We start from the raw sequence: 22,216 nt of genomic DNA on the forward strand, positions 1-22,216 counted from the left end.
CAGAGGGGCCATCGGAATGTATTTAGGTGTTTGTGTCTTTGTGTTCATGAAACTCCAGTTGACAGTGGGCTCCTGGAGCATGACCAACACCAAATCATGGGAAAAACTGAGGAGCCCACGTTCCTGTATAATGAGCATAGCTACCAACTACTACTACTACCGTGGTACATGGCAAAGATATATCCATGTTTGGAAGCCTTTGCAGAGCTTTACTGTAAAGCTCAAATTTAAATTTAAATCACTGATGTGTACCACACCCTGCTGGCTTTGTCTTTGAGATTTATCAGAACCCACTAAAATGACCGGTTGCAGAATGAAAAGTTTGTGGGCAGAAGCAATGCATATGGAAGTACCTTGCACAAAGCCTGATGCACAGCAGACATAATAAATGCTGGTCGAATGGAATAGTTAAATCCCAGCTGCAGAGCATGGAAGAGGGGTTTCTGGTGAAATAAAGCTGTAGAAGGAGATTTTCAACATCCATCACAGGGATGGGACAGGCAGAGACGTACTGCCTGCACAGTGTGGTGCCCAAAGTCCCTCTAATTTCAGGTTCTCTCTGCCACCCCAATGCAAATTTCCCTGAATAGATTATACTAGACCTACACAGTTGTTTCCATGTCAACATTAGTGAGCCTTCTCTGCTTGAGCCATGTCCCTTCCCTACCTTTTCTAACCACCCCTTTCTTCTCCCATGCCCAAAGCAAATTTTATTAAGGAGGAAGAGAATACAAGAGTACCAGCTTCCTAAATGTGGGGATCAGGATGTTATCAAGAGGGAGGGGCATTTGGGTGGCTCATTCGGTTGAGAGTCCAACTCTTGATTTAGGCTCAGGTCGTGATCCTGGGGGTCATGGGGTCGAGCCCTATGGAGATTGCTTAGGATTCTTTCTCTTTTCTCTCCCTCTCCCTGCCCCCAACCCTTCCCCTACTCTTGTGCATGCACATGCATTCTCTCTCTCTCTCTCTCTCTCAAACACACACACACACACACACACACACACACACACACACAAATAAAAAAAAAGAAATGAAGGAAAAGTTTGAGGTTTGCTTAATGGGTGGCTTGAGCCAGATGCCTTGAGGAAGAATCCAGGAGAAGGGGCCTTCAGCACCGGGGGCAGGTGTTTCTCATCCCAGAACTCTCCTGTTAGCCCCATTGATCTCTTAAAGGTCTCTGGAAATCAGATTCCCTCTGAACTGTGGTCTCAGTGGCTTCACCTTCAGCCTAATTCTGCCTCCCCTGACTCGAAGCACATCCCAGCTCATCCTCTCCCTTCCTCTCTAACTCCCCCCCAACACACACACACACTCACACACACACACACACACACACACACACACACACACACACACACGGAAGCCACATAGCTCGCCCTGTCCACTCTATCTGCGGACCACTGTTTGCCTAAAAAGAAAAAAAGGAGGAGGAAGAGGAGAAAAAGAGGAGGAGGAAAAAGACGGAAACAGAGGAGGGGAAGGGAAGGGGAACTAGAAGAAGAAAGAAACAAAAACAAAGAGCAGAGAATCTTTGCACATACTTGAAAGATTGAAGGGCTGCCAGTCTGAACCCCATGAATTATTCCTGCTGAGCAAGAGGTCTGAAAAACACCAGAGCCTCCTTTGTGACGGCACATCAGGGCTGATGGATTTAGAGGCTAATTTCATTCTAGTAACAGGCATCCTTTCCGACTTCATTGACAGTACCTGAGCTTTCCACTTAGCAGCATCCTATTCTTAGGATGGGATGCTGTCAGCTGATCGTTCTAAGCATTTTCCATGCCTTGCCTTATGGAACAAAAGAGCCTAGAGCTGGGCCCCTGATTGGCCTTCCTCCACTGACAAACCCTCATCTTGCCTTTGGTGGGCTCACCTCAAGCAGATGTCTATTTAATGGTCTGGAAAGAAAAAGAGCTGAGATGCTTTTAAAAATAAACGTAAAAGAGAGAGCGAGAAGAAAAGAACTCACTCCCACAAAACCCCAGAAACTTTCTTTGATCAAGATGTCTTCCCTTGCTGCATTCCTGCCACAGAGCATAAACCCATTTCATTCTTTCCGTCATGTTAATAGCTGTCTGTCCTGTTGTCTCTGGTGTTTGCACAAGGCTCTGGGGGGAATTAAATACAAGTAGTATGGAAGAGAAAAAATATGGATACATTATTTATAATTTACTGTCGCCTGAAATTTCATTCAAGGTCTACTTGTCTTTCAGAAGCATGAATATAAATGAGGAAACAAATATTCCCCGTAGAGCAACAGGGACTTGGTGAAATGATCTTCTGAGAGGCTCATTTCATTGTCTCTTTTAATACCATAAGAAGCAAACAAGACGCTCACGAAAGCTTGTCCTCAGAGACAGTGAACACTATAAAATAGGTTGTCTTGACCTTGAGGTTAAGCGAAGACAATCATTTGTGGAGGTACCGAGAGATGAGTAATGAGAAGTTTTCTTTATTGCCTTTGGTCCAGTCCTATCCCACATCCAGGCTGAGTGGCTCTCTGGGGTTTTTCGGGAAAAGCTCTGGGAATCTACGTTAACACAAGCTTCAGTTTTTGAAGCTGTAAAAATTAATGAGGATTGGCAAATCCTAGGTCCCTGGACAATAGATAGTGGGTCATGCAAATCCACGTAATTATCAGTTGGGAATCCCAGTGACCACTGTGCATTGCTTTCTACTCTTATTTATATCACACTTCCCCCTTCACCAACATAGGGAACTGAAGAAGATTCTCTGTGCTCCACTACTTAGAAACAGCTGGAGTGCTAGCTTCACTGAAATAAGCAAACCCCCAAAAGGAGAGGTCCACCTTCTCCTTTCTTGGATACCTGACTGTGTGCAAGGAGGCAGGGCACTAAGCACCCCATTTGAACAAACCATTCCCATCCATGACCCACAAGGGCCCTGTCTACTTTTATGCACTTATATCTTACTACTTTGGTCTCTTCTTCTGCCTTCTACACACAACCATTCTGAGGCGTTGAATTTGTGTCCTTTTGTTTATACATGTTTGTGAAAAATGCGTTCTTGGAAAAGTTTTGAATATATTGTAAAGGTGTGCAAATGGCACTGGATTACATAATTCATTCCCTGCTCTCTCATTTTCCACTCAGCACTGTTTTTAAGATCCACTAATGCCATTGTTCAGGGATCTAGTCTCTTGCTTCCAACTGTTGCAAAATACTGCATGCTGTTCACCCATCACATGTTACCTCTCTATTCTCCCAAGATGGACATCAGATAGTCCCCAACCTTCCACACCACAAATGGCGCTGCAAAAAATACCTTATGTGTGTCCACTTATGAATCAGGGAGGCAACACCTTTGGGATATACTCCCAGAAGAGGAATGACTGGGTCACGGGGTACCTGTTTACATGGTTTAACTAAGTATTGTTCTTTGGGATGGTTATGCTAGTCCACACTTCCTACAGCAGTTCATGATAGCTCCTGTTTCCAATGACATGATCCAGCTTTGTAATTTTTGACCATCTAATGGGCATAATTGATATTTCATTTTCTACTTAATTTCTTTAAATAATAACAAGTTTGAGTTTAATCATCTCATCTATGCTTGTTAGCCTTTCAAGTTGCCTTTTTCTGTAAGTTGCTTGTGCATACAGCCTATCTTTCTACAGTCCCTGTGATAAGTTAGTATTGCCTGTCAGTATTTGAGGTTTGGAAGTCTTTAAGTCTTTCCCTGCCTGTGGGACACAAAGATATTCTTCTATATGCACTTTTATTAACTTTGTAGAGTTTTTATATTTTGTCTATTTTGTATGTGGTATTGATTTGTGGTGCTTTACTGTATATTAGGTTTCTATATGTACATGTATCTGTCTCTGAACTCTGAACTCCATATTCTAGTCCATGGTCTATATCTGTTCTTTTGTCAACACTAACTACATTGTGTCTTAATATCTATCACTCAATATCTTAACATTAATATCTCAATATTAATATCACTTTTATTTTTCTAAGTCACCTCAGCTCTTGGTGACCTTCATTTCTCCATAGGCATCTCAAGTTCCACCAAAGAAATTTTGTCTTGAATTTAGACTGGAATTGCAATGAATTTCTAAAGTAATTTGGAGAGAACTGACATATTTAGAATACTAAGTCATCCCTTCTAAAAGTATACAATGTATCTTCATTCATTCAAATCATCTTTGTGTTCTTTAATAGGATTTTAAGCATTTTTCTATAACATTATGTTCTTGGCTAATTTCTAAACAACTTATAATTTCTTATTGTGTGGTGACTTTTATTGGACTCTAAAAAATATTTTCTATTTTCTTATTGCTGATATGGAAAGATGCTATGGATTTTTGTATATTGATCCCATACCCAGCAATCCTGCTAAGTTCTTTTATTAATTCTAATTATCTATTATTTCTGTTGATATTTTTAGGTAAATGTTTTGTATCATTTACAAATAATACTGGTTTTATCTATACTTTTCCAATCCTTATACCTCTTATTCATTTACTTTTCTTTTCCTGTCACATTAGCTGAGACCTCAAGAACTATGTTAAACTGAACAGTGATATTAGATAACTTGACTTGTTCCCATTCTTAAAGGGAATGTTTAGTTGCAGCTTCATGTTGCATACTTTTTGCTAAGTCTTCATTTTTAAGTTTTTTTTAAATGGGAAAATTTAAAAAAACTAAGATTTTCTAAAATAAAATAAATATAGAGGTCCCTGGGTGGCTCAGTCTGTTAAGTATCCAGCTTTGGCTCAGGTCATGATCTCGTGGTCCATGAGTTCAAGCCCCACATCAGACTCTGTACTGACAGCTCAGAGCCTGAAGCCTGCTTCAGAATCTGTCTCCCTCTCTCTTTGCCCCTCCCCCACACACTCTCTATCTCTCAATAATAGATAAACATTAAAAAATGTTTATTAAAATAAATATATAATTGTCTAATCTTAAATAAACCAAGATAATATTTGCTTAGGTTTGAAGTTTAAAACACTTAAGTTACAGAATTTTCTTCTATTTGAAACTAAAAGTTTTGTCATAAACTTTGTGGTTAAACTTTATCAAATGGCTTTTTTCTGCATCAACCGAGTTAATTGTATGATTTTTTATCCTTATCTTAACAACAGGATGAAGTACACTGATGGATTTTTCTTTACATTCCTATGAGAAACCTCACCTGAATATGATTTTTTTTTTTACTGCACTGTTGGGTCTGATTAGCTACGATTTTGTTTAGCCTGTTTACACATCTACAATCGAAAGTGAAATTGACCTATACATTTTCTCATGTACATGCTTCCTTATTGAGTTCTGAAATACATGTTTCACTAGATTCATTTAAAAAATCTAGACAGTTTGGGGTGCCTGGGTGGTTCAATCAGTTAAGTATCTGACTTTGGCTCAGGTCATGATCTCATGGCTTGTGACTTCGAGCCCCACGTTGGGCTCTGTGCTGACAGCTAGCTCAGAGCCTGGAGCCTGCTTCAGATTCTGTATCTCCTTCTCTCTCTGCCCCTCCCCTGCTTGCACTCTCTCTCTCTCTCTCTCTCTCTCAAAAAAGAAATTTTAGAAGTATTAAAAAACCTAGACAGTTTTCATTCTTTTTCATACCTTTTTGGGAATAACTTACAACAGAACTCATCACTAAAACCACTGGAACATTTTTTGTTGTTGTTGTTTTGGTTGTTTCTCTTTGTTTTAGGGACATGAGATGTTTGACTAGTACCTCCACATTATCTACCTAAGGTCTCTGTTTCTTCTTATACCAGTTGTGACTCTTTATAATCTTCTAGGAGTTTATTCATTTCATCTGAGTCTTAAACTTTAGCAGCATAAAATTCCTCGAAAGACTTTATTTTTAATCTATGATATATCTGTAGCTATTTTCCCTTTTTCATTTTACTTTTGGCAGCTTCTTTCTTAATAATCAGTCTTATTAATATTAATCAATATTAATATTTTCAATGAACCAGCTTTTAGATTTAAGATCCATATTCATGTTTATTTGTCCCTATCAATTTCTTTTATGTTTATTTATTTTTGAGAGAGAGAGAAACAATATGAGTGCAGAAGGGGCAGAGAGAGGGAGAGAGAGAGACAGAATCCAAAGCAGGTTCCAGGCTCTGAGCTGTCAGCATAGGCCTGGTGCGGGGCTTGAACTCAGGAACTGTGAGATCATGACCTGAGGTGAAGTCAGATGCTTAACTGACTGAGCCACCCAGGTGCCCCTGTCCCTATCGATTTCTTAAAATGATCAGTATAGTACCTTCCCTGAAGTAATCCAGGTACTTGAGCATGTTCTTGAACCCCTCTGGACTCCTCCCCACTCCCTGTCCCTTTCACCTTCACCCAAACAAACCCTGTGTAGATTTGGACTGTGGGTTGTTAAAAATAGACATTTTTCCCCTCTTCTTTTATGATAGTCTTTTTTTTAAGGCACAAATAAGACATCTTACTCCAGTATTTAACCACCCTTACTTTTCATATCTGCAGCATTTGTCACTCTTCTGAACTGTGTGCTTACTCGAGATTTTCCAGAAAGGGTTTTGTAAGGCAGACCTTATGAAATCACACATGTGCAGAGCAGTATTGTGTTGCACAATTGCAGTATGATCAGAATTTTTGACTTTTTTTGAATTGCAGTATGATCAGAGATACAAAATGCCAGGTTTAAATATTTGTTTCTTCATATTGTAAAATACTCCATTGCCTTTTTATATGCAGTGTTGCCACTGAAAAGTCTGATGTCAGTCTGATTCTTGTTCCCTCTGGAGGCTGTCTGCTCTTTCCAGAAGCTTTTAGAATGTTACTCTTTCTTTTTTACAGTCCTCCACTTCACCGTGTGTCTTGGGCTTCACTTTTCTTTGTATCTTTAGTCCAACACTTTGAGAGCCCTTTAAGTCTGAGGTGTTTTATATTCTATTCTGAGACACTTCATTATTTCTTTAGACATTTCTTTCTGTTTTTATTTCCCCTCTTTAGGACTTCTATTAGTTAGATGTTGACATGTATATTCTCTCCTCCAAATCTCTTAGCTTTGTCTTTATGTTTTTTTATCTTTATCTTTGCTTTTAAATCTTTTCAGAAAGTTCCTCGATCTGATTATTCAAAAATTTATTTATTTGTGTTTAGCTGAATCTAAAGTCTCCATTTATTCCATCCATGATGTTCTTACTTTCCACTATTATATTATTCATGCCTAATATTTCTACTTAATTATTCATGATTTTCGTTCTTTTTTTCATATTGTTAATATCCTTCCTGACCGCCTTAAATAAAGCTATCATGCTTAATTTAAACTTGTATATACTATTCGAATAGTTCTGCATCAGGTCATGGAAGTCACACTGCCTATGGTCCTTCTTTCTCAGTAGTCTTACTCTCTAATGATGGACATTCTGCCTTGTGGGTTCGTGTTTCTTTTGGATTATCAGCTGCTGTGCCTGTTATGTGTGTGATAGAGAAGACCAAGTACACATGAAGAGGTAGATAACGAATAGTTTATGAAAGTATGGGGGAAAAACAAAGATAGAACTTCAAAACTTTTTTCTAACCAACTCTTTCTCTTTTTTTGTACTATTTACCTGGTTTTTGTACCCAGATAATTGTGGCCTTATTGAATGAGTTGTAAATGTTCCCTCCTTTTCCATTTTCTGGAAGAGAATATATAAAATTGGTGATGTTCCTGTTTTATATGTTTGGTAGAATTAACAACAAAGCCATCTGGGCCTGGAGATTCTTTTTTAAAGGTTTTAATTACAGATCCAATGTCTTTAATAGTTATAATCTTATTCAGGTTACCCATTTCATCTTGGGTGACTTTTGGTAGACAGTGATTTCCAAGGAAATGGTCCATTTCATATAAGTTTTTAAATTTATTTACATAGAATTGTTTGTGGTATTCAGTTGGGCAGGGATGTTCAATCACTCTACTGGGAAGGCAGTGAGTTTCATCAAACATCAATACCATCTGCCTAGGTTATGAGATGGCATTGTGGATGTTATAGAAGGACCTTATATGTCATTATACACAGGATTTTATCTGGCCAATTTTTAATTGTATTTTCCCAAATGTTTTCAGAAAATCTAATTGTAATTTCCTTTTTCATAAGCATAGGGGTGGATATGGTGTTCCCATGGTATCATACATTTAGCAATTATTTACTCAGCATCTACCGTGGCTCAAACACTGTTCTAAGTTCTGAGGATATAGGAGTGAACAAGATGAATCAGATGTTCACCCTCCTGAAACTTATGTTCAGGGGGGTGAGGCAGATAGGAATAGACAAAGGAAGGAAAACAGGTAATTTCAAGTAGTTATCATATTTTTTTTTTTAAATAACCAGGAATGGAATAGACACAGATATAAAGACCTAACCTCTAGGTTCTTATGGTATGAAGCATTTTCTGATTGGCACTTCCTTCCCCTATCATAGATTCTGGCCTCAACTAAGATGTCAGAAAAGGTCTCCCTTTGAGCTGAGACGTTTGATCCAGGGCTTGAATGATGAGAGTGAATCACACGAAGAAGAGCATTCCAAACCCTGTAAGGGTAATTACTATACCCCAAAGGAGGGATACATTTGGCATGTTCAGGAGATTAGAGAAAGCCAGCAAGGCAAGGATGTGGAGAAATGGGCACCCTCTTACACTGTTGGTGGGAATGCAAACTGGTGCAGCCCCTCTGGAAAATAGTGTGGAGGTTCCTCAAAAAATTAACAATAGAACTCCCCTATGAAACAACAATAACACTGCTAAGAATTTACCCAAGAGATAAAGAAATGCTGATGCATAGGAGCACATGTACCCCAAAGTTCATAGCAGCACTCTCCACAATAGCCAAAACATGGAAAGAGCCTAAGTGTCCATCAACGGATGAATGGATCAAGAAGATATGGTTTATCTATACAATGGAATACTACATGGCAATGAGAAAAAATGAAATCTGGCCATGTGTAGCAACATGGATGGACCTTGAGGGTGTAATGCTGAGCAAAATAAGTCAGGCAGAGAAGGACAAATATCATATGTTTGCACATATAGGAGGATTAGGAGGAACTTAATGGAGGACCGTGGGGGAGAAGAAGTGGGGAAATAGTGGGGGAGAGGGAGAGAGGCAAACCATGAGAGACTCTTGAATGCTGAGAACAAACTGAGGACTTATGGGTGTGTGTGTGGGGGGGTGATAGGCATGGAGGAGGACACTTGTGGGGATGAGCACTGGGTGTTATATGGAAACCAACTGGACAATAAACTATTTGTAAAAAAAGAAGGAGGAGAAGAAGAAGAAGAAGAAGAAGAAGAAGAAGAAGAAGAAGAAGAAGAAGAAGAAGAAGAAGAAAGCCAGCAAGAGAGGACATGAAGTCCAAGGCAAAGCCAGAGCATACAAGGCTTTGTAGGCCAGGGTAAGGATTTCAGATGGTCTTCTAATTGCAAGAAGCCATTGCAGTTGGAGCCATTGTCCTGAAGAAGCCATTGGAGGTTATTTCTCATGAGAGGGATAGTATGAGATAGGATCACATTTACATTATAAAAAAAAAAAATCACTCATTAAAAAATGGAGAGTGGATGTAAGTAGGGTCATAATGGCAGGAAAAGACCAGGCAGGAGGTATAACCATGATCCAGCCCTCTCCTTGCCAGATCCAATCAACAGACACAGAGAGGGGTCAGGCTGACAGGTGCTAGTCTGTGTTTAATTCATCTGCTCTGGAACTGGGTTTCCTAATATAAGTGAGTCCAAGGAATAAGGCACATTAGGTCAGAATATTGCTCTGCCAGAGTACCTTCAGCTTATCTTTGAAAGGAAGAGTCAGAAGCCTATTGTATTTGCCTGTGGTGGGTAGAGGCAGCTGATCTGCGGTGCTTGAGGACCTTTCTCAGCAACTCTGCTTCAGATGAAGGCATTCAAGTTACCTATTGTTCAGTTGGTTCTCCATTCCTGTTATATCCTTAAAAACTTTTGTCACTTCTCGTCCTAGATTCCCTCTTGAATGGTGTCTTAACTCCAGTCTCACCCCAGTCTAATTCATTCTTCACCCCACAGTAAGACCGATCTTTCTAAAAACTTGAGCTTAAAGTCCATCAATGGTCTCTTCATTCTATCACCTGCCCAAGAAAGTTCAGCTCCTTAAATGGCATGATCCAGCCCCTGCTTACCTCCCTGAGACTCTCGCTCATCCACTCAACCCAGCTCCTGGCTAAGTCCACAGTTTCTTAAATAAGCCATGTTTTGTGCAGACCTGGGACACCCTTTTCTCACCGATTTGTAGCTAACTTCTACATCAGTTCCTAAAATAAGGAGTACTTTCTCACTAGCACTTGCTAAGCCAGCCACATCCCAGGCTCTACAGTTCCCTCTACCCTCGTCAGCCCGAAGCTTCATTGAATGCCCACCTCCATGTTTGATAGCTCCTTATACTTACCTCTTTCCCAGAGCACTTAGAGCTTGGGGTTATATTTGTTGGTTTCTCCCACCAGAATGTGAGCAACTGGAAAAATGGGACTCTGTTCTTTTATTCTTTATATTCCCATCTCTTAGCTCAATATTTAGAACCCAACAGATACTCCCTATATGTCTGTTGAATGATATAAAAGAATAAACAAGTAATGGATTAGAATATGCTATTAAGGAGGCTAAGGTGGTGGGTTTTCACAGCTCATGTGTGCTGAACCGGTAACTTTGCCCTGTCCATGACCTCAGACTACCCTCCGCAAACCTGCCAACCAGAAACCCACTTCTGGGAAGGACAGTCTAAGTGCTGGTGACCAGAGACAGCCACCTGTGCTTCTGTGGAGAAGCTCACTTTGCTGTGTAGTTACACAGACACCTGCTGAGGCTGTCCTCAGAGAGAAATGCTGGCATCATGCTTTGGTCCTGATGCTAAGGCCATAAAAGTGGGCAGATGCTCTCCAAAACCATTGACTCTGACTCTTTTAAAGTTGGCATCCAAGAGCAGAAAACAAGTAAGGGACAGGACAGGGACAGATAAAGTCTCTTCCTTCACTCCCAGCTGGCTGGGGGTTGTCTAATTGTGCTGTATGTCACGTAGCTCACATCACCCCACTCAGCAGTCAGCCTTCGGATGCCCAACACAAACCAATTTCCGAGCAATTCTTCCGGTGAGTGCCCCAGTCCTGTTGATCTCACAATTACATCTAGAAACACTTAACCATGAGACATCACAGTGTACTGATCACTTGGCATTGCTTTCCTCTTAACTTGGTAATCACTGAAGCTTGGGCTTTCTCTCTCTCTCTCTCTCTCTCTCACACACACACACACACACACACACACACACACACACACACACGGGTCTTTGTCAAGCCAGGCCCCAGTTATTATACTAAAGGGAACAAATGCCTTCCAATTTTGCTTTTGGTCCTAAAACTTCTGCCTTGGGGATAATTATTAGAGTGATCTATGTTAGGGTCAAAGGTGAGTTTCTGATGATTTTAGATGGCATGACATCTAGAGCACTAAGGATGCCTGAAATCTTTCCTGACAATCTCCTAAGAATGTATGAAACCACAGTATACATGCAAGGAACATAGCAGAGTAGGAATCAGTGCATTCCTTTTTAGGAAACAATTTTTTTAATGTTTATTGATTTTTGTGAGAATGACAGACAGAGAGCAAGTTGCGGAGGGGCAGAGAGAGAGGGGGAAACTGAATCCGAAGCAGGCTCCAGGCTCCAAGCTGTCAGCACAGAGCCTGATGCAGGGCTAGAAACCATGAACCATGAGATCATGACCTGAGCCAAAGTTGGACACTCAGCCAATTGAGCCACCCAGGTGCCCCTCAGTGCATTCTTTATAATCAGATCATCTAAAGTCTAACAACCCCTAAAGATGAACTTAATGGGAAAAACTTGAATACAAGGCTTAAACTCAAGGATAAATAGCATCTCTTATTCCCTCACTTTCCCAGTCCACCCAGTCTAAATCTTGGGACGGGCCCACTCAAGACATCCCTACTGGGAGAGATGGGGAAGGAAAGAGGGAGGGAGGGAGGAAGAGACCTAGACACTCAGTCTGGTCACTAAAGCATAGGATCTCGGCAGAGAAGGCAGATGGCCAGACCCCTCGGGGGCACAGTGTGGCTTACCAATTCCATCTCTTGGCCTACGAGGAAAATGTACCAGAAAAAGGGAGGAGTTCAAATCCAGTTGTTCCTCAGTCTCATCTGAGGAGATCTGGTAAGACACTGACCCCCTCCCACTCCCAAATATTCTGATTCAGTTAATCTCCTACAAAACCCAAGAATCTGGATTTTAATGAAGTCCCCATTTGGGAACAATTAGCGAGCCTCTGCCTCCTCTCATCTGGTGAAAAGGAACACTGATTTGATCAAGGACTAGTGATACGAGGCAAAACTTTGGCAAGACTGAGAGCCAGAGAGGGTGGAAAAGAGTGGTTTCATGGTAGCGTTGTGTTCTTCAAACCCTCAAGAAAATTCTAGTCGCTGCACAATACTTGTTGATTGTCTTCCATTAACGCCACAGACTATGACAAATCTAGAAACAACCAGGTGGCCTTGCAATTTGTCAACAGTAAGACAAGTGTACCCAGCAACTATGCATCAACCCCGAACACATTTGGTGAGCACCTCCACCACCCAACCCAGTGTGGGGCCCAGGAGGAAGGAAATGCAACCCTTCCTCTCCTGGGAGACAGTCTGGGAATTTCATCTCATCCAAACTTTTGATACCGCTTAAATTCACATTTTCTTAAGTCGATTTCATTCCCATTTTCTGAATTAAAAAACATGAATCCCTTTTTTATATGACAGTCTTTCAGATGTTTCAAAACTTCTCCAGGGCAAATTCATCTCAATTCACTATATTTATTTTTGGTAGATCTACCTTTAAAGCAACTAATGTGTTTGAGCCTTTTTAAAGTATCACTAACTTTAATGTTAACAAATATTAAATAATCAACATCATCAAGGTGAAGCAACCTGTATAACATCATTTACTTACCTATCCTGAAGTTTGGTTCTATTTTAGATGTGTATTTGTATAAGGCTTGGGGGAAGATGTGCAGTTTGGGACACATTGGATTTTGGCAAAAAATTGGGAGTTCTGGCCCCTTTAAGGAGTCAGACTGATTAAGGAAAAAGAACTATTTTTTTATTTTGTTAAAAAAATTAACATTTATTATTTGTGAGAGAGAGAACAAGAGAGAGAAGGGCAGAGAGAGAGGGAGACGCAGAATCCGAAGCAGGCTCCAGGCTCTGCACTGTCAGCACAGAGCCCGATGCGGGGATTGAACCTACAAACCCACAAACTGTGAGATCATGACCTGAGCTGAAGTCCTATGCTTAACTGACTGAGCCACCCAAGTACCCCAGGGAAAAATAACTATTTAACACATAAGGTAGGTGCTTGCTTCGGCAGCACATATAATAACACATAAGGTAGGAGCAAGCTGAAGACCAAGAACATTTGTGCTGATCTTCTCAAATGAGAAAGTCAGGCGATGAGAGGAGTGGAGAAAGGAAGGAACAGTCTGGTTGCTGCAGAGACCAGGTGGAGAAAGGCTCAGGAGCCAGGACATAATCACAGTGCTGTCACAGCAACAGGGAGAGGGGGAAGTGCTCCCTTGCACGTGTCCCCTGAAACATAATCATAACCTCTAGAAATATGCAGAGTCGAGAACTCTGTCAGGTTCTAAGACATGCTTGAGATGGAAGTTCAGAGCTTTTCTGCAGCTATTTAAGAAAATCAGTTTGGGGGTCAAATATTTAATTTGAACATAGAACTTTCCAAGGTAACTTTACCTTTGCGGCTTTATATGCTTGTAAGATAAATACAGACATCAATTAATCCTTTGCTGTATGAATAGATGTAGATCCTATAAACTGTATATCTATGTTACATTCCATGTAGTCAAGTGTAGGGAGCACTTGACTTGGGGCCTCAGCATTTACGTTCATGTGACCCATGGAAGCTGTGTGATCTTCCTGAGTACAGTTTCTTTGTCTGGAAAATAACAACCCATTTGATCTATAACAGTCTGCCTTTCTCTCCAAGTGTCTTGCAAGAATCAAATAGAAATAAAACGCACTTTGTCAAGTACAAGTTTTATAGAAATATATTGTTACTCCCTGGAACAAATATGCCTGAAGGAAGATGTCCCTTTGTTCTAAACTCCCTTAAATGGGAGTGAACCTTGACCGTGGCAAGCTGGACAGTCCCTGTGCTAGGAGTTAACACATCTACTGAATTCCAGTGACTTCATCCTAGCACAGGATGCCTCACAGATGATCTGTGATGGGAGCCTTAGAAGACCAGAGTGTTCGGTGAGGATATTACTTCGCCTTCCCTGGGGGGCATTATGCTGTCCAGTTGCTCTGACCTCCCAGCTGACTCCAAGTGGCCCTCTGTCACACCTGTAGTGCACTGGGCCTGCCACTAGGGGACACAGTAGTGAGTGAGATGTGAGGCTCCTACCCAGACTCCTCGTAACTGCTACAGTTCAAGGATGCAAACGCACGTCACTGCACTCCATCGACTCTGAACATCACTGTATTTACAGAGCACCAGAATCACTTTTCCTCACACGTCACGCTCTTCCTTGTGCTTGCTCTATCCACTCCTTCAGTCCAGAAATCTCCTCCGGTGGGATCTCTGCTTCTTGGCTTGCCTGCCAAGTATTAAAATTTGCCCCGAAGCTAAGCTCTTCAAGATACATGGTTTAAGCTACTCTTTTAGCTAATTAGATATTGTTCTACAAATTGGGCTGTTCTCTCTGAAAGATGAGCAGCAATTTGTCTCCCCTGCCCTTTCCTCAAACTTAAACTGAACTGTAAAACATGGCCCTTTGATTGTTTAGTCCAATGAGGAGATTATTTCACTCGAGGAGGAGAGGTCCCTCTTGCTAACGCTGAGCTCGTTTGGGCATTCCTTCATGCTGGTGTGAGGATGGCGGAAGGTTTTGCCTACTGTCTCTCATCCTTTTGAAAGGTGGGCCCTTACAGTGATTTCTTGTGGCCCACGCATCTGTAATTATCACCTGAGCAGCCCACTGGCTACATTAACACACGTTCACCCTGGAGGGAGGGGGGGGAATATTTTTTATTATTCCCATTTTACTGACAAGAAGACTGATACCCAGGGAAGTCAGGTCATCTGCCTAAAGCCAAACAAATAGGTAAGTCAAGGAGCGAGGCTGTGAATCCAGATCTTTGGTCCTCAGATCCCATAAAGCAGTATATTGTTTGATAAATCCAACATCAGCTAAAGAGGGGGGGAATGTAGGGTAAAGCGAGGTTCCCACATGCTGTTTGAGATCCACTGAGGGTTTCTTACAGCTCTTGATGAAGTGCCACGAGGCCCCCCCATAACCTTCTCCAGTCCAAGGGCCCGTTATGCACAGTAGGAGAAAGGAACCTTTCTGGAAATTACCTCTTATCCTGCGCAGGGGGCCGGGTGTTTCCTCATCCTCAAGACTGTGCCCAGCATTTGATGAACGGAGACACTCTGAGTGGGGTCTACACCATCTTCCTCAATGGAGAGCTAAGCCGGAAGCTACAGGTGTACTGCGATATGACCACCGACGGAGGTGGCTGGATTGTAAGTACACGTGGTTGTTCTCCACACACAAACACCCTTGGTGTCTCGTCCATCTGGCTCAGCACCTCTGGACCCAAATTTCACCATCCTCTGGCCATTATTCATCCACCCCTCACCTGTCCATCTCGGGGCTCTTCATTGTCTCTGGGCCCTTGCTCACCAGCCCCATCATAGATTTGTCCAAGCACTGGAAGGAGGAAGCATATTGAAGTTGCAGGCTGCAGTGACCTGGCCCAGTGTAGGAGCCTCGGGAATATGGCTCCGGGGTGCCAGGGAAAGGGAGCAGTGGCCAGCTAAGCCCAAGGGTCTCCCCTGCTGTAGGCTGCAGCGGTCATAAAGGAATAGGAGGGGCGGCTCCTCTGTAGGAAGAGGGTCCTCTGCAGGAGTAGGGGAGCCTCCGTGGGAAGGTCTATCGGAAGAGTAAATGAGGGAGCAGATGAGGGGCAGAGCCTGGAAAGCCATCTCTAGTTACACCCCTGCCCCACCCTTCTCTGGCCTCCCTGGGTCTTCCCCAGAGCCGCCATAGCTGCCAAGAAGCACCAATGGTCAGGAAAAGACAGACACCTTCCTTCTGGAACTAATAGAGTAATACCAAGAGAAGACAAAGGACAGCCTCACAGATGTCCCCACCTATCAGCACAGCTCACTGTGCAGATGGGAGAGTTCCTGCAACCTGGCCCTAAAGCAGCCCAGCGTTAGCTCAGTCCCTGCGCGCGCACAGTAAACCCCACCCCCCACCTTCTGCTGCTAACACACAGCCCTGGGTTTTGCTTGGTGCAGAATGGATAGTTTTTTAATGGAGTTAAATGGTGACTGTGCTCATAAGCTACTCTTGGGAGACATTTTCTTTTATGTTTCTGACATATTTGTGCCTCCTTCTTAAAGCATAATTGGAAATTGAAGCCAAGGCTGATGCATTGGAGGTTAAATGAAATTAGCACTTAAGCAGCTTGGAAAGTGAATGATATGTTAGTTGCTTTGCCTGCAATGGGATGATGACAGTTACCAGCCGATGTGAAGTTGGTCCCGTTCTTTGGGTGTGAAATGCTTTCCTCTACACCCGGCCGCAAAAAGATTAATTTGAGAGCCAAGCTTATTTCCTTTGCCTATTTGGGGGCTCGATATGAATCCTGAGTCCCTTCTACACCGTGGGGGTGCAAATTAGTGTCAACATCACACCCTGGCCTATTCATCAGGGGCCTCTGCACTCAGGTGAAGAGCTCTGAGCATCTCCTACAAGATGTTGGGCTAACACTAGGCTCTGTACTGCAGTGCTCCTTATCTGAGTGTCTTTGTAGAGGCAGATCCAAAACTTGGTTATAGCAATTTTAATCCTTAGAGTTTCTTTTCTGTAACATCACTTCATTTCCCCCACTTTTCTCTCTCCCAGGTATTCCAGAGGCGGCAGAACGGCCAAACTGATTTTTTCCGGAAATGGGCGGAGTACCGTGTTGGCTTCGGGAACTTGGAAGATGAGTTTTGGCTTGGTAATCCTCCTTTGTACTCTCCCTCAGAACCCTGTTCTGGCTTTTCGTCCATCTCTCTCCTTTGTGTGTCTGTCTGGGATTATTGGAAACGCCATGGCTGTTGAGAAGCTGACAGCTCGTGAATTGCTTTCAGTACCTCTTGCTCTGTTTGGCTCCACTATTGATCTGTTTTTATCTTATTGTGGTGTTTTCCTCTTTGCTCTGTCTCTTCCCATCCTCATTAGTAGTCTCTTATGCTGATGGATCTTGACATGAGGCAGCGACAAAGGAAGTAAGCCGCCTGGTGAGGGAGGGGGAGGGGGACACAGCACGCCAGCTGGGCATCTCTCAGAAGCTAGGCACTGGCCGGGCCAGCCTGCAGGTCAGGAGAGAAGTGAGGCGGCCGCCCTGCCCCAGCTCCCTAAAGGAATGCGATCACCTGACTTGGCGAGGGAAGGGAAAACATGAAAGTGGCATTGGAGGTGACCTGCAATCTCCCAGAGGTCTGACACAAGCAGGAGGTATAGATTAAGAGCTGAACCGGTGTGTGAAGGTGAATCCACACCCCATCCACGCAGGTAGCAGAGGCACCAATCCTGGAAAGTGGCGAATCTATTACCTGCATCCCCGTCTTGGTTAGATTTTCACAGTGATGTGCATGAGGAGGCAGGGGGCCAGGCAAATAGCCAGCTCCCATAGTCGTGGTCTCCTTTCTCTGTCCCCATTACTGTCTCAACCGGGCCTCGGTGTCTTTCTCCTGGATGCTCACATGACAGCCCTCCACCTCACCTCCCTGCCTCTCCATTATCTGCATGGCCTTCTTCCTGATGCCCAAAATCCGAGCAGTGGTTAACCTCATTTGTAAACCCAGGTGAAAGCCAAACCCCTTAGTTAAGGTGCAAAGCCCTCTCTAATCTACCTCCAGAGACTGCTCTCCACCACTAAGCACTCCACTCCTCTCCCCACCCCCAGCCCCATACACACACCAAACTCCAGACATCCATAGTCACTAATGATTCATCTGCAAGGAACACTCCCAGCCAACCATATCACCCCTCCCCATACACCTTGGCGTGCATATGTGTATATTCAAAGACCTCTTCCCATAGAACCTATCGTGCCCAATGTTCTCACCCTTTGCCTGTGGGAGAATTGGCCACTCTCTCTTCTGTGTCCCCAAAGCACAGTGTCCATTTTTCTTTCTGTCTCTCTTGATGATGCTGTGTAAACTTCTTTCAGGACTAGGACCACATCATAGTCCTCTTTTAATCCCATTGCCTGTTATGGTGCCTGAGAGAGTAGGTGCTTAAGGATGACCTCTGTGGTTGTCCTCCCCAAAGCCTATAACCCCAGTCTAATCGTGAGGACAAGATCAGAATCTCAATTGACCAATATCTGACCAGTATTCCTCAGAACCATCAAAGTCATCAAAAATGAGAAAAACCTGGCACATCTAGGAGATGCCTAAGGAGACCTAACTAAACATAATGTGGTATCCTGGATGGGACATAACAGGAAAAAAAAAAAAAAAAAAAGAGCAACATTAGGTAAAAACAAAACATCTGAAAAAATATGGATTTTAGTTCATAATGTGTTGATATCAGCTTGCCAATTGTAACAAATGTATCCTACTAACGAAAGGCGTTAATAATAAGGGAAATTGAGGGTAGAATCTATGGGAACTCTATGTGCATCTTCATAATGTTTCTGTAAATCTAAAATGAATCCAAAATAGGCCTGTTTTGGGGGCACCTGGGTGGTTTAGTCTGTTGGGTGACCAATTCTTGATTTTGTCTCAGGGGGCATGATCCCAGGGTCATAAGATCAACCCCAGAGTTTGGCTCTGAGTAGTGCATGGAGCTTGCTTAAAATTCTCTCCCCCCTCTCTGCCCCTTCTCTACTTGTACACACACACTCTCTCTAGGTCTCTCTCTTCCAAAAATATAAAATAGCTTATTTTTTAAAGTTTATTTATTGGGGCTTCTGGGCGGCTCAGTCAGTTAAGCATCTAACTTCGGCTCAGGTCATGATCTCACAGTGAGTTCGAGCCCCTTGTTGGGCTCTGTGCTGACAGGTCAGAGCCTGGAGCCTGCTTTGGATCCTGTGTCTCCCTCTCTCTCTGACCCTGCCCCACTCCTGCTCTGTCTCTCTTTGTCTCTCAAAAATAAATAAATAAACTTTAAAAAAGAGAGAGAGAGTAGGTATCAGTCAACCCATGATAAGAATTTATTGAGTACCTATTAGATGCCCAGATCTATGTTTGTTGATGTAGGTAATAAAACTACAAGGTAAGAACATCGAGAGAGAAGTCAAGCCAGTAGGAAGTATTTACCTTCTAAAAGCTTCCATATAGCCTGGGAGGCAAGTGCATGCACACAAATCCAAAGGCTCAGCAGACAGGGCTCGTATCCCCCAGACCTCAGCCACTCTACACAGCATCCACAATCTTTGTGTTATCTATGAAGTAGCTGGACTACTACACACTTAAATCCCCTCTGTATCACTTGCTTTATTTAGTTAAATCTACTGTTTGGGGGAAGAAACTTATTGCATTGCAAGCTAGTTACCATGTGCCAAAATAAAAAGGAGCCTTAAAATTAATACAATGAAAAGGAAACAATGTTAATATTATTAAAGACAGTTAAATACAGAGCCCTCATGCCTGATGTCATGGCGGGGGGCGGGGGAGCGGGGTGGTACAAACAAAGATTAGAAAATGTCTGGGGGCTCACCACCAAGCACTAGGACCAGAGACTGGAAGTCAAGGTTAGGATTAGAGTTAAAGTTCCTCCTTCACCTATTAAGAAAGAAATAGAATTTGGAAATACCTTTCTCCCTATATGTTTAAGATTATTTACTCATCCTTATTCCCAGAGTATTTCTCATCTGGTGAGAAATGCCATCCCACACTGAGAAACACTGTAAACCTACCAAGTACCAAGTACCAAGGAGAAGGCCACAGATACTCAGAGAGGGGAGGGGTCAGCTGTGTGGAGGAGGTGCTGAGGGATGAATGAGAAGAATACAGGAGGGAAGGGGACAAGAAAAGAGGTAAGGAAGGGATTCTTCTGATGGGCGCAAATGCAATAGTAAGGAAACCAACCACTCAGAGGAAAGGTGCAGGTCAGGGAAAGAAAAAAATGAGGTTAATGGGTTGAATGAAGGCACATTATGTTACCTAAAGCTGGGAAGAAAAGTCTTGACTTAGTGCCATAAGTAATAGGGAGCCAGTGAGGGTTCTTGAACAGAGGCATGGCTTGGTGATACATAGTTGGACAGCAATACTCAGATTGGGGATAACTATGACCCATGGTCTATATCTTAAGTTGGGTTCCCTAGAAGCAGAGCAAGGAGTCTTGTTCAAGTGAGTTATTGAGTGAGTGCTCTCAGAAGCAAGGGAATGGAGGAAGCAAGACAGAACAGACGGAAATATGCAAAACTGTGGTTTGCCTCAGGTGAGCATGAGTGCGGAAGCATGAACTGCTTCTCAGAGTTGGTCCCCACTAGGGCAAGGGGGCTGGCCTTTTGTACCCCCCATGTCAGGCATTAATGAAGGTCTGCTTCAAGGCTTGGGGGAGCGAGAATGTAGCTGCCAGGGGGAAGTGACTCCTGTATGGTCAAGAGCAATTATCCAAGAAGGCAGCTGTGAGTTGTTACCAGTTGTTACCTGCTCACAACATCTAGCAGCTGGGGGATAGGTCCACCATCTACTGAGGCCATCCAGGAAGGCACCCCAGGATCTACTACATCCACACAAGCACGAGCCTAGGGTGGGTTGTGGGTCAGCAACCCAGCAAACAGCAAATAGTCCTCAACTTATAATCAGCATAAAGCTTTAAGTCTCAATGAGGATAGGGAAGCAGAAAGATACAGGTGGCCCTCAGCCAATCATTTCACTTGTGTGGATTTCAATCTCCTTTTCCACAGAGAGATTAGCCTAAGAAATCTCTAAATTCCCTTCCATCCCCTCGATTCTTTCATTCTCGTGATGGCATGCATACTCTGATAGATACGAGATATGACAGCCAAGCAAGAGGACCTCAGTTCAGTAGGCAGATAGAAATCAGGACGACTCTGACATTACTAGCAATGGAAGCTGAGTGGTTCAAAGTCTGGACAGGTAGGTCAAAACCAGAAAGTCCCAAAGCACAGCCAGCCGGGGCAAGCAGACAAGGGAATATATATGAGAAAACATCTCAATGGAGAATGTGATCTCACAGAGTTTGCACCTTATGAGAATCTATTAGATCAAGGCCTGGGAAGCATAGAGCCCAAAGAGACACAAATAGGGGAACATAACCACCCAGAAACCCATGCAGAGGGGGCAATGCAAGCTGTAGCAGGTAGATTAGACAGAAAGGAACCTTGGTCATGGGGCAGATGGCTATATCCCCTAAGCTGGCTAGGGGAGCCCAGGAGAGCTGGAGGCTGAGAAAGGGAAGGGCAGTGTAATGCAAGGTAACAGAAGCCATTTTGCAGGCTACTGTGTGATGGTAGGATGTCTGGCTCTCCTGGGCCCCTAGAGCTGGTCCTGAAGTCCTCTGATCAGTATCTCTACCTCTGGCTTCCTATCACTGACACCAAAAGATTCATGCCCATGTAATTAATGCCTCTTGTCATTTTCACCCAACAACAAGGTTTGAAGTGGAAGATGGAAGGGGAAGGGCCCGGAGTCCTGAGGCTCAAGGTTTGTCCATAACTGGGTCAAGACCGGGTGAGAGGACCCCTTGAGCTGACCCGTGGTGGAAACCCATCAGCAGACCAGGGCTTGTCTTTCTGCAGGAAAAAATTTATGAGTCTGGCCAAGATCTGTTTGATAAATGACCTGAGAAGTTCTGAGGGATCCCCCTCCTCCTCTATAACATCTGTTCTGAGGCCACAGTCCCATTTTCCCTCCCCCTTCCAAAGCTGCTGGCTCTGGGCCCCCTACATTCTCTGCTCTTCTCCCCAGGACTGGACAACATACACAGGATCACATCCCAGGGCCGCTATGAACTGCGTGTGGACATGCGCGATGGCCAGGAGGCCGCCTTCGCCTACTACGACAAGTTCTCTGTGGAGGATGGCAGAAACCTGTACAAACTGCGCCTGGGAGTCTACAATGGCACCGCAGGTACTCCAGCCCCTGAGGAGACAGACCCCAGGGTCGTGCACTCCACTGTCCAGGCCTGAGCCACCCGGGGCAGCAGCAGCAC

The 22,216-nt window shown here is 43.4% G+C and overlaps 1 protein-coding gene across 2 annotated transcripts in view; it reads left to right on the forward strand.

Moving 5' to 3' along the window:
- The window catches only part of TNR (tenascin R), an 85,850-nt gene that overhangs the window by 58,058 nt on the left and 5,576 nt on the right, over positions 1–22,216 (forward strand). For both annotated transcript variants that reach the window (XM_039242387.1, XM_039242388.1), the window contains 3 exons: positions 15,404–15,555; positions 16,946–17,042; positions 21,973–22,134. In XM_039242387.1, coding sequence (XP_039098318.1) covers positions 15,404–15,555; positions 16,946–17,042; positions 21,973–22,134 — 411 coding nt within the window. The remainder of the gene's footprint in view (positions 1–15,403; positions 15,556–16,945; positions 17,043–21,972; positions 22,135–22,216) is intronic.

This window comes from Hyaena hyaena, unplaced genomic scaffold (assembly GCF_003009895.1).
Source record: "Hyaena hyaena isolate Hyena2069 unplaced genomic scaffold, ASM300989v1 scaffold_209, whole genome shotgun sequence".
Lineage (NCBI taxonomy): Eukaryota > Metazoa > Chordata > Mammalia > Carnivora > Hyaenidae > Hyaena > Hyaena hyaena.